Source organism: Anthonomus grandis, chromosome 11 (genome assembly GCF_022605725.1).
Source record: "Anthonomus grandis grandis chromosome 11, icAntGran1.3, whole genome shotgun sequence".
Lineage (NCBI taxonomy): Eukaryota > Metazoa > Arthropoda > Insecta > Coleoptera > Curculionidae > Anthonomus > Anthonomus grandis.
The window spans coordinates 9872616-9886327 of record NC_065556.1 but is presented as its reverse complement, the minus strand read 5'-3'; the positions used below and the strand labels follow the sequence as shown (position 1 = coordinate 9886327).

Sequence of the window (13712 nt, the reverse complement as noted above, 5' to 3'; positions counted from 1 at the left end):
AAAAACCCTCATTGTATGTAAGTTATTTTTAATACCTTTTTATTTCAACACTTTTAATCTTTAGCTTATAAGTTTCCTCGGTTCTTTATAGATCCCTGATGATGGACATCTTATATGTCCGAAACATGTAGGATAGATGGTTTTTCTAATAAATTTAGTGGAGGATGACCGAAACTATTTTAGTTACCCTAAGAAAATATCAGTTTTTATTTCAATAAGTGTTTCAAATGTTCCGTTTTTGGCCAAACAATGATATAGGCGATGTTCAAATTCCTGACGGACATTTTCAAAAACATGTTGTGGGATATCATGGCAGCTGTTGATGATGCATTGACGAAGTTCATCTAAACTTTCAGGTTGGGGAGTAAACACAATAGATTTCAAATGCCCCCATAGAAAAAAGTCTAACGGCGTTATATCAGGAGATCTAGCAGGCCATTCTATAGGCCCCCTTCATCCTGTCCATTTATCTGGAAACTCGTCCAGGCCAGAACAGAGCCCTGAGGGACATCCCAGGAATTTTACTAAGACATCAGATTCAGTGGAATTAATACAAACCTTAGTCATTCCAAGGCTACTCCCCTAAACCCATAATAAGAAAACTTATGGAGCAGGATTCCATGATTTCCACAATCAGATGCCTTTGAAAGGTCCCAGAAAGTTGCTATAGCAGCCTTCCCAATATTAATATCCAAGTATAACCTCTCTAAAAATGGCATCATGTGTGTTGCAGTTTGGTTGGAATCCAAATTGTTCAGCACATAACACTTTGTGTCTATCCAAGAAGGAATGAGGAATAAAATGCGATCGAATGTGAAAAAAATGACTTTTACCCCATTTTTGGGCATATAAACCCATATGACTCTCAAGATTAAGTGGAGATCGCTATAAAATTGTTCCTAGAGTCTGCAAAGAGTACAAATACTTAAGAAAAATTAAATTTCAAAACGATCCCAGGTGTTATTGAAGAAGGAAATGTGATCTTATTCCAATTAGTAGTAATAAGGCAAGTTTAGTAGTACGCCTAATAAAATTTCTCCCCATTTTAAAATTCTTTGAATTAATTGCGGGAATTAAAATTTTATTAAAATTTTAAAGAATCACATTGTGATCCGATAACACCGCATTTAATTAACACTAAACAGAGTTCATTTGAACATACATAATGAATTAAAGTCAAAAATTGTGAAATGCGTGTACGATCTTTGACGCGCATTTGCAAATTAAAACATTAATTTAAAAAGATTTACCAACCTAAGTGTTGCAATTGACTATATTGTATTCATAAAATTTATATTGAAATCTCCACAATTTATTCCTCTTTTAACCAGGGTTCAGTGATTAAAACAAAATTAGAAAGAAAAAAACACAACTCATTTTAGTCTTGTTTCTTAGTGACTGAATGTTAACTAAAAGAAGAGAGAGCAGAATCATTTGCGCGTCTTAAGTTCAAGGCATTGGAATCTGAGTTATTACGGGAAAATTTGAGTTGAAAGTAACTGAAGTTGAACAAATACTTTGATCATTAACTTCTTCTTAAGAATCATTAAGGTCTAAAACTTCTTCACATCATTAACATTTCTATTTTGACCCATATATACGAAATTAAAATTTCCTTTCATATAACCATTTAACTTAATATATTTTTTTATATTATTAATGAAGGAACTAAATACGTATAGTCGTTAATTTTGTGTATGTTCTTCAAGTAGCATAAAAAAGTGAAACCAATTTTATTTAATTGATCCGTTTGTGAAGTAAGAGAAGACGCAGGACTGTCAATCTTTCCGCTACGCTTAGTTTTTTTTACGATGGAAATCCACCTTCATCATTGTTGAGAGTTGTCAAAATTGCATCTGACAAGTGTCAGAATGATGTTTTTTGTTCAAGGTGGGAAATTTAAAATATTGTTGCATTTATTTTAAAAACGACGTAAAGTATAGAAAAATGTTTATTTCACTTCTTGTAATATAAGGAAACAGACAAAATCAGTAAACCAAATATTTTAATTTAATAAAGTTAGTTTTTAGCGCCATCAGTGGGGTGTTTATAATAAGTGATAAGAGAACAGGTGGTACAAATTACTTAGGCCCAATTATTCTGTGGATTAAGGCCTTAAACATTTACCTTTTGCCACAAAAGGGTAAAATGTTTTTGTTTGTCTTCAAATTTAATATATTTCCTTTTTTGGGCTTTCCTTTTATTCAGATTTATTTTTATTTGCTGGTTATTATTAACGAAGATTTTTGCTGCCACATTCAATGTCTTTTACAATTGTTTTTTTTTTAATTTATACATATTATGATATATTATTGAAATAACTTACTCATTATTACTATTTATCATAACTGTACTCATCTCTATATTTAGTACCAATATCTTTTGATAAAAAGTATTTATGTAGTCAGAAAAGTGGAAGTATATTTTTTTAAATAAACTTTTACATTAAAAAGCATCTAGCTGTCTATATCTTATGCGTGTAAAAGGCACACATTTTACTTATACAAAAAAACACACTTTGCATCCTGAATGTAATATTTATTAATTTGTTTGCCTCATATTTAGTTATTGTGCATAATAGGAGAGATTATATGAAAATTAACAAAAATAAATGCTTATACGAAAAACTAAAAATTTTATATAAAACACTACATTATAAGTATATTGGATCCTAAAATTCCAGTGAGGATACTAAATACTTTTTTAAATTTAACCTTTTGAATCTGGCCCAAAGAGTTAAGTCAAGAGTTAATTAATAATAATAAATTTACAATATTTTTTTCTAATAATTACAATTCAGATGTAAAATAGCCTTTTTTCTTCCAGTGAATTATGAAAGAAGTAGTCTTGCCTCTCTGGGACAGAACAAGTGTGGCAGTAACTGTAAAAAAATAATTAAACTGGTTTTATAGTGTCTCTGTAAGACAAATCATGGACAAAAACTGAAAAATTTTAAACTTGTTTTCTTAATAAAAACAGTATTTTTCTTAGCAAAAAATGATTTTTCCCAGAGAATAGAGGAAGAGGCAGACTTTATTGTGTCGCTGAAGAACAAACAGGGACAGTAAGCTATAAGAAACAAAAGTTTGTTGACCATATGGAACAATAACTAGTTAAGCCACAGATCTTCAATTTCTGCATCAGATTCATCATTATCCAAATTTATAATGAAACGGTCCCCTCCATTAAAAATAATCTGATGCAGATTACGATATTCCTCTTTATATCTTATAGTTTTTTCTCATACTTTCTCCACTCTTCCTCCCCTAAATTCATAACTTCCTCCTTAACCAAATTTATAACTTTTTTATCAAATTTTGGGTACTTATTCTTCGATAAGATTTCTTTAAGATTCTTCGATTCTCGATAAGATTAAATATACAATAATAGGAAGTCTGAGGACAGTATGACCATACTTTTTGGCACATGTTATCTACTACAAACTGCTTTTCCCGTGATTTGGTATTTACAACTTCCAATAATTGTTTTTTTGTAAGACTCGTGAAAATTGAGATCATGTTTTAATAAAAATGTCTCGATATGCACTCTTCTATTTCTTTGCCACATAATTTCAGTCTATCTTTCACCTAACCTTCTTTTGAACCACAATGAATAATGATCACTCGAGATCCCCTATTTAGTGCAACATTTTTTAGGACACATTTGTTAGAACTATCAGTCCAATCCTTTTTTGCTGTGTCATATGTATTATACCATGCTTCGTCTAAATAATATATGGATCTTTCTTCCTTTTAAATTGTTTTAATTTTCTCCAAATATTCTATATCACCCGACAATTCGAGTACTTTCCATTACAGAAGCCCTTTTGTTAATCATCTTAAACTTAAATCCAAGTTTTATCAGGTAACTCCGCAAGACTGAGACTGAGAAATGATTGTCCCTTGCCGATAAGGTGTTCTTAACCATCTCTATGGTCTGAACCTCATTGTTTTTGTATTTAGAATACACAACTCCCCTTAGCAACTTGGCAATATCCGTATCCAGTCCCTTTGATTGTTCTGCATCTTTCCTTCTTTTCTGATTTTAATCCCTTTTTTTACAAAATAGTATATTGTACTATAAAGAACACCTGTTAAAAACGCTGTTTTTTTGCAAAGCACTACAATTATTTGTGAACTGAGGATCATTCCTTAGATTGTTATAGACATTTAAACAAATTTGTTTGGCGTCTGTACTTAAACAATTACGTTTTAAAACTGCTTGATTTTTCCCTGTGGCTTCTACTTCCCTTACCTCTCCCTCTGCTTCCTCGACCCTAGAAAATGAACTATCAGAACTATCTGAGTCTAAATCACTGTCCAGATCAATCTTATTTTTTTCATCACAAATGTTATTGTCTTTTTTTAACACCTATGGTCTCCGTAAGCTCGCACAAAAACTTTCCTCTTCATTTGCCAAATTTTCCTGTCTATTTTACCAGGGTCGTACGTGTAAAAAGCAAAACCCATCAAATACTAATAACCTTACATGACCCCTCTCCCTTAAAGATTTCTTTAAAAATACGACGAAATTAATATAAAAACAACCCAAAAATGTATCCTCAAAATCAGTGGGATAGAGAGAAATAGACAATTACTTGCACAACCTAAAGTAGGAATCGTCAGAACGCAGGTGTTTTATTTTTGTTTAATAGACTGGCTAAAAAGAGGTGAAGTCTGTGAGTGCTGGGAGTGTTTAAAATGTTTTGTAAAATGCTCGGATTTTAGTCCGCGATCAATTTTTTTATATATTATTTTCTTGTGATATTATTTTCTTTCTAAAAATTTTCGAAATAAAAATAAAAAATTGTGTAAAACATGTGGTTTTACGTATATCTAAAATGATTTCATAGATAAATTATATAAAATTTTGCCATTTAAACATGCATATCATGAGACAATAAACACGACATAGGCCCACGGACTATTTAGTACGGCATCTGCGACACATCAAAGATTCTAATAGATCTCTGAACTGAACTTATATAAATGTAAATGTCTGTACGGTGTTTAGGCCTCACGTCTAAACCAGAGCTCTAAATAACGCAAAAATGTGCATAGTACTATTTGTTGTCCTCAAAATTACTATAGACATCGTTTTGTTCACAGCAAATATCGATTTCAATTGGCAATAACAATTAACAAAACAGAATAAATAACCGAACAAATGATCAAGCTCACGGGGCGCCCTCGCTGCCATGTGTGCACTACGCAAGTGAAATTAGTAAAAGAGAAAACATTTAATACTAGACAGCGTCGTAACCATCATGTCATCTGTCACATTATTGACTAGTTCAGGGATTTGGAGTGGAAACTGTCGGTTTGATCACCCTGGAGTTTGGACTCTCTTCAAAGCGAATAAATCTTTTGCCTTTTATTAATGATATTATTTTTTTGTACACAACCTTTGATGTGTCACTCAACATAGTGGCACATTTTTCTTCAAAAATGTATTTAGTTTTTAGGAAAAAATAAAAGAACTCAATTACGATGTACAGGGTATCTCACGATTAAAGGGCTCCTTTCGTGAACTGGCTGAATCCAACCCTGGAACTTTACTACTTTCTAAACATCAAAAAGTGTAGATACCCGAAAAGTGTTTGTATATAAAGTTTTTAAAAAAGTCGGCTAAGCCGTTTAGGAACTATAGGGTGAACAAGTTCTTACCAAAATACGAAAATCATCCTGTATGTTGGTAATAAAGCTGAATTCATCAATTTAAATATACATTTCGGTATACCCCAGGCATGCCTTATACACTACATAAGTTTGTACAGTGGCTTGCGAATCACCCTGTATAAAAATCGCTCTAGTATTTTTGATAAGACTGGCAGTATACTTATTGGCTTAAGATCTGGTTTTTCTTTTGGGTCGCTTTTTTTGCTATTGGCTTGATAACCGCTTTTTTCCGGATACCTAGGAAATCCCCCTTAAGAATGCAACAGTTAACAATATTGATTAGGGGGCAACCATAATCTTAAATAAATCTTGAATGGAAATGTTATCTTCCCCTACTGCATTTGTCTTGATCGATGATTGTTTAGTTTTATTTATAATAGAAAATGAAAATTTGGTTCAAGTTCGGTGAATCAAACCGTAAATTTTCATGTATATTTAATTTATATTATGTAATTTTATCCATGGATGCAGATGTGCCTGCGTTGCTTGAGGTAAGAAAAAAGTTATTTGATTTTTTCGGATTCTGCAAGCATTTTCAGACTTCTTTTCCAATCTTTTGTGTCATTTTATTAAAGTATAATAATTTAATTTAGCTTTAGATTTAGTTTCAACATAACTACACCAAGCCTTATCTCTAAATTTCACTAATAGTTTATTAATATTATTTGTAATCCGTTGACCTTTGGGACCTTTCATATACATTTTGATGGCCGAGGGGAGCGTATTTGTCTATAAAGTTATTAATAAGGTTCTTAAAGAAGAACGTTTTACTATTGACACCATTGGTAGTGTATATTTCATGCCATGGAATGTTTAAAGAATCAGATTCAACATTTATTTTATTAATATTCTTAAATCTCTATATAATACAGTTTTTTTTGACGAGGGATGCTAAAATTTGCCGTTTGCGTATATAATGTTATGGTCTGGGACGGCTTCTGATATTTCTGAAAAAGACTTAAAGGTTATTTAGGTTAGTGAATATTAAATCTATTAGTATTTAAATATTTACTTCTATATTTATACGTTGGTTACCTCTGTTATAATTTGTTTCAGATTAAAAGTTTCCGCAAACTTATGTTAAATTCGCCCATAAAAATAAAGTTATCGTAAGTTTGTTATTTTCCGCTAGAAAATATTCACATATATTTATTAACTGTTGTGAATTAAATGAAGGTGGTCACACTATACAAAAGTGTATGTTTCAAGCGGTAATTTTAAATTTTATGCGGTCATAACCAGCTAATTCTAAAAGTGATTTAATTTCTTCTTTATTTTTTTTTTGGGGATTGGAAAGTTTTTTACAGCTTTAATTCTATCTTTGTTTAGTTTAAGACCATCTTGAATAATTAAGTGTCTTAGATAATTAACTTCGGTAGGTAAAAATTCTGATTTATCAAATTGTATTTTAAAATTGATTGTCTTAATCCTTTAAAAACTAATTTTGACCCTACAATATGGTCTTGTGAGAAAGTACTAAATATTATAACGTTATCTAAATATACACTACATATTTCATGTTTAAGCCTTTATTTTTAATTTTTTTAACGTCTGTCAGATTTAGGTTAAAAATGTCTCTAGCAATTTTAATATTATTAAATTTGCCTACATTAAAACCCACTTTTTCGGTGGATTCTAAATAGACAAGAAATGGGCCAGTATCATTTTTAGAATAAAAAACTGGTTCTTTTTTAAGGTTGGTTTTTTTAGTGTTTGAAGCCTCTATTAAAATACTACAAACATCAACATTGCCATTATCTATACGGTCACATTCTTTTGGCATTGTTGCCATGAGCTGGGGGGGGCCGCCCCCCCCTGCTTCACTCATAGTACTTCTTTAAGCAATGTAATTGGAAATAAGCATGCACAAAATGGAAATTTTTAAGCCAAAAAGCAAATAAAAGCAAGCTAGTATGTAGAAAGCTTTAACCACTTAGAATAAGCTCAACTTACCTTTTACACGCGCACAAAAAGAAAATAAGTTAGTAGTAGTGAGTACTATGAGTGAAGCAGGGGGCCGCCCCCCCCCTGCTTCACTCATAGTACTTCTTTAAGCAATGTAATTGGAAATAAGCATGCACAAAATGGAAATTTTTAAGCCAAAAAGCAAATAAAAGCAAGCTAGTATGTAGAAAGCTTTAACCACTTAGAATAAGCTCAACTTACCTTTTACACGCGCACAAAAAGAAAATAAGTTAGTAGGACAAGATCGAAACACAGCCTCCAAAAATATAATGTAGCCTGTCTCGCGATCGCAAGCCGAATGAAAACAAATATTAATCGGATTATTAGGTTCTACGCGATTTTGATGGTTAGTAAGGTAATGTTCACATGAAGAAAAAAATCTATTTTAGGTTTTTGAATTTCCATCATCGTTTGGAATATTATCCGCCTGTTAACGAATAAATTGATAATTTAACTGTGCCATATTTAACTTTTAGGTTTATTTTTAAACTAATAAAAAGTTGTACTAAACTATCTAAATATAAATAAGTTCGGTTTTGGAATAAAATACAAATGTATAAAATTGAATTTGGTGATTTTTCAGTCGTGATAATTTTGCGGTATACTAAAGTTTTCAGTATTTTCCTACTTTTGACACAGACGTTTCAGCCTATCCTATCGACTACGCAAATTACGTGGTGGACAAAGCGACGATTATTTTTTTAAAATAATTTTATTTTGACAATGTAATCGCAACAGATTAAATTAAATCTAATGTGTTCTTACATTTGTTTCTCATATGTAAATAAACAATGGAAACATACTTATGCTAGCTAAACAAAATAAATGCATAATAAACAGAATGGGTATTCAATATACATACTTAACTATTGTACAGTGTACAGTAGCAGGTGTTGCTTTAATAATTTCTTTAAAAATGTTGCGGCGAATTCTGTTCGAAATATTTTCTCGGCCGCAAAGTGTAAACTATGCTAACAAAAGCCAATGTGATAAAAGAATGTTAATATTTCCATGTTTCGAGGAATTTTACGAATTGATAATGAACAAAATGAAAAAATGGCGGGCAATGATGAAAGTGCCAAGTTTTATTATTAAACACATTCTAGTCGAAATTATATATCCTCTTGTTTTCTTAGTTAACTTGCCATTTTGTACTAGAACTTTTTCAGAAATTCTAAAAATAGGTAAAATTCAACCCATTTAAAAATAATCAGAAAACCATCAGCCTATTATTTTATGTTCTTCCTTTTTAGTTCAGTATTACTTTTTAGACAGGTTTTTTTTGTATACAGCGAAAAAGTTATTTAATTCATGACGAACAGCATGATTCTCAGCACGGTAAATCAGCTGGTACCGCTGCTCACAGGATATATAGAAACTTGTAGAGTTTATTGTATCGGAGTCCTGTTGGGTTATTTTCTGACCCTAGAAGGGATTTCGATTGTGTGGATTACAAAATATTATTGAACAAATAGCATAATTATGGTTTTAGAGATCAATCTTTTAACAGGGTAGAATCATTTATAGCTGCCAGGCAACAATATGTTTCACAATACTTTCAATACTTTGTGAACAGTAAAGTAAAATCAGATCGGAAAATAATGATACAGATACAGGTGTTCCGCAGGGCTTCGGATGGGGCCCTATTATTTTCTTGTTTTATGTAAAATGAACTGCCCAATGTTATTCCTAATGCGCTTGTAACATTTTTTGAACACTATACGTCTGTAATTACATCAAATAAACCAGATAATATGCTTACTAAGGAACTTAACCAAGTAGTAATTCATATGAACAATTGGTTTTGTTGCAATTCCTAATACCTAAATAGGTACCTCAGTGCATTCAAGTTTCATACCCGACAAAGAAACTGTGCGCCTTCGAAAATGAGTGGATATGGTCAAAAGATACATAGTTTGGAAACTTTTTAGGATTATATGTTGATTTATGCTTAACATGGACAATCATTGTGAGAGCTTAATATCTATATTAAATTCTTCTTTTTGTGCTATTATAAATCTCAGAAATATTTTAACGTTTCAACAAATAATTATGTTTTATTATCCTCAAGTTAAATCTATTTTAAGATATGGAGTGTGTTTTTAGGCAACTCAATTTTGTGAACATTTTTTTTTAAATAAAGGTGCATTTCTAGAATAATTAACCGCACATCGTTTAGAGAATCTTTAAAAAAAAGAATTAGGGGAAAAAAAGAAAGGGCTATAGAATTTAGAATGTTGCTTACATGTTTATAAAAATAAGAATTATTTTACGACAAATGGAGATATTCATTCTGTTAGTTAAGTATTTTTAAAGTTTTAGTAATTAGAGTAATTTGGTTTCGCCTCCTGTCTATTCCAAAACAATTTTGTTATTGTCATACTGGAAAATAAATACATAAATAAATAAAGTTTGGAAAATAATTTGTCAAAAGATAAAATACTTTAGTTCTGTGGCTTATAATCTATTAACTTATTATGTATTTTAAAAAGGAAAAAAAAGAATATATTTATGCCAGTACTCATCCAAAAAAATGATGTAGCACTTTAGTCCTGGCATAGGGAAGACTAAAGTGCATTTAAGTTCGTAAGACTCATAAAAGACTATTATTTTTTTATACGTCTTTTGTTTTTATCAGGTGAAATGTTCCGATGTTCATACCCCCACTGTAAATATTCTACCTCAAAAAAGAACCAACTGGCCGTTCATTCAAAAACGCATAATAGTGGTAGTAGCGCAGGTGGAGCTAGACCTCACGCGTGCTCTGTTTGTGGACGAGGATTTATGGAAAAGTCACATCTTGTTAGACATGAAAGGTATATTTATTTAAAAAAAAATTAAAAATACCTAATATTAATATTTTTGTGTAAATATTTGAAAATTGAATACGCCTGGTTGAAGAAAAAAAAATGTCTTTTTTAGAATACATTTAGAAGAAAAACCTTTTAAATGTTCTAATTGCGATTATGCAAGTTCTAGAAGAGATAAGTTAAAAGAACACTTCACTAGACATCATGGTGAAAATGCTTCAGCTAAGGTAAGTGTTGACAAAATGATGACAATGTTGTTGTAACAAAATGACAACAAAAAGTATACGAATCCGATTTTTTTTTTAATTTCGCATGTTTTTAGTGGGCCACCATATATATACATGCTTGATTTCTAACATTTCTCTTAGACATTGAAAGCAAGATATGTTAATTTGTTAGCTTGCTATAAAGCGTGTTATAATTTTATTTTATTTCAAAACGTAGAAAGCCACACTGATTGATAAAGCCATCGTATATTTGCCTCCACCAATATTCCATTTTGCGGTTTATTTGTTAAAGGTGCTGCGAAAGAATAGATTTTTGGTGAAGGGGACTATATACAACTTGTACTAAGGTATATTGGGCCAAAGCGGTAAACTATGAATAAACATTTAATATTGTAAAGCCAATTATTTAATTGTATAATGTCAGGTACGGAAAAAATCTATGTTATAAAAACTTCATTTAATCACCTGTGCAAAGCGGGTTAAAAAATACGATGGAAGTTTTATTACCTACGATATCTGTGTCTGCGGGGTATAAGTTAAAGGAAAGGAAAATTCTGCCGTACGCTATTATTTTATTTTTTAGAAACTAAAAATAAATTTAAAAGAAGTATTGATTTAGATCTTCTATAATAGGTACAGGGTAGCCAACTAAAAATGCGAGGTATTGTATCTCGGAACGTACTTATCGCAGAGGCTTGCGGGAAAAAATATTCTTACTAAAACGGCCAAGTGAAAAACCTGGAAACATTTGTAAGTTTCTAAAATGACTACTAGGCAGCGTAACTGCGATCTTGAATCTAATAAAGTAAAGTTTTTGTGAATTTGATTTTATTCAAATTTATTATTTGGGGCTTATTAAGGAAATAATTATTGATTTTTAACAAATTTTTGAAATCCCAAACAACCAGTTTACATTTTATCTACGTACATAATTTGCCGACCATCGACGTAACTTTCATGTTACGTACGTACTGATACATTTTATGTACATACGTTATTTAGGACATACTTTTTACGAACATAAAACATACTTTAAATGTCACATTCTAGGTTTAAAAATTGCTTTTTTACTTAAGAGATCATTAAACAAGTTTTTTTTTATGTTAAGAATAGTATTGTATTTAAATTTTTTGGTATTCTATTAAAAATACTTTTTTTAATGATAATATTTAATTGTAATGGTATAATGTACCTAACAGAAAAAAATGTAGAGTGATTTTACATCATTTCGATGTATAAAATCGATCCAGCAATTAGTTAGAATAGATTTTGAATAATAAAATAAAAAAGTGCGTTTATTATTAGTAGGTACATCATTATATTATTAATTTATAGTACAATAAATACATTAATTGTTAGTTTTATTTGATATTAAGCATTTTCCACTTCCTTTTAGTCTTTCGCCTTCCCTCCGGCCTCGGCGGCAGCTAAAATAAATTTCCTTAATTGGGTAAAAACTGATGTACTTTTATCTATTTGAAATAGTTCTTCAAACTTTCAGACCATCCATTTTGGATAGTTCATTAACCTAAAATGATTTAACGTTAATAATATCAAATTTTAGGTATTTCAATGGCATCAATGCTTTTGAGCATTTTTAAAGTAGAAGTGAAAATCTAATATATAAGTATATTTATAGTATACTATTTTTATTTTTATTATCAAAAATATTTTTGGTTCATCTAAATATTTTTTACTGTTTACTGAGTAAATTAAAATTTATTATTTAAAATTGATTATTAAATCTAAGGATATTTTACTTAAGTTTGGTAATATATATTATTATGCTTATGATTACTTACTGCTTGGTCAAAAAAGTCATTATCTTGCAGCAATTGGTCATGTAGTTCTGATAAGGCTTGACAACTTTTTGCAGGCGTTTCAAAAAGCAAGGATTTTTCTTGAGGAAAAGCCAAACTGCAGTTTAATGGTTCAGTTAGGATATCATTCATTCTATTCTTCACAAAAATTATTTGTTTTCATATTTCTTTCATGTTATGAACGAAAAAATATTAATTAATAAAGTAAGCAGTATATAATTACCTGCTCAAAATTATTTATTATGATTGTAAACCATCACACACACCAGTAAAATTATTCGTGTTTTATTAAAATAAATTTGAACTGAACCTTTACTTTGATAATTTCTAAACTATCATCTCAGATATGTTTCTTACCATGAATGGGACAAGAAGTACAAGTATTTTTTGTAGTTTTTGTTTTTTGCTTATTTTCTTTCCCAAGCATCTCTAATGTAGAATTTAAATTAATTTATTGCAAAGGGTCATCATTTTCATCATCACTAGCCATAATATTGTAACGAAATTCGGGAACACACTTTTATTGTCAACGTCAAAAAATACTAACCTAACTCGCCTTGACTGTCGTTGATTTGTTTCCAAGGTAAAAACTGATACAATTAAATCTGAATGAAATATCACGAAGCGCTATTTAATGATAGCGCTAATTCTAATTTAACGAATATTTCGAATTATCTTCATTGTTTTTGCCGAAAGAGACCAATTAATTTTAACTACAGAATACTAATAAAATAGTACAAAAACTAGGAGAATAATTAACGTATTAAAAAAAAACAAACCTTAAATTTATTTTTTACATAACAAATAATTTTATTTTTGATTGTAATCCCAGCTATTTAGCTGAGACGCCCTATATAACCTTTAATTAGGGTTGCCGGGAAGGACGCATAATAAACTCCTTATAACATCTCTCCAATCAAGTTTAAGCTTACCTTTTGATGAACGTTTCTTTTTATTAAAACATTTTTTAGAGATATCCCGATTACTAGATCTTTAACGACACTCACCTTTTTTGTGATTTGATTTATTCAAATGAGCCCCTTGTACTTTGGAGGTGATGTTATTTGTATTAAAACATCCGTCTGATCTTTATCTGATAAGGAATAACTGAAAGTCTAAACAATTCATTTTCGTTTTTTAGTGTTTCCGTATTTAAGTCACTGGTATCCTGCGTCTTGGTTGCCTTTGACTTTCGGACTAGTAAAATTTAAC

The 13712-nt window shown here is 30.4% G+C and overlaps 1 protein-coding gene across 4 annotated transcripts in view; it reads left to right on the top strand.

Annotated features, from left to right (window-relative positions):
* LOC126741951 (zinc finger protein 675-like) overlaps positions 1-13712 on the top strand; it is a 252011-nt gene that overhangs the window by 131273 nt on the left and 107026 nt on the right. For all 4 annotated transcript variants that reach the window (XM_050448431.1, XM_050448429.1, XM_050448430.1 and 1 more), the window contains exons 8-9: positions 10282-10459; positions 10566-10680. In XM_050448431.1, the coding sequence (XP_050304388.1) occupies positions 10282-10459; positions 10566-10680 (293 nt within the window). The remainder of the gene's footprint in view (positions 1-10281; positions 10460-10565; positions 10681-13712) is intronic.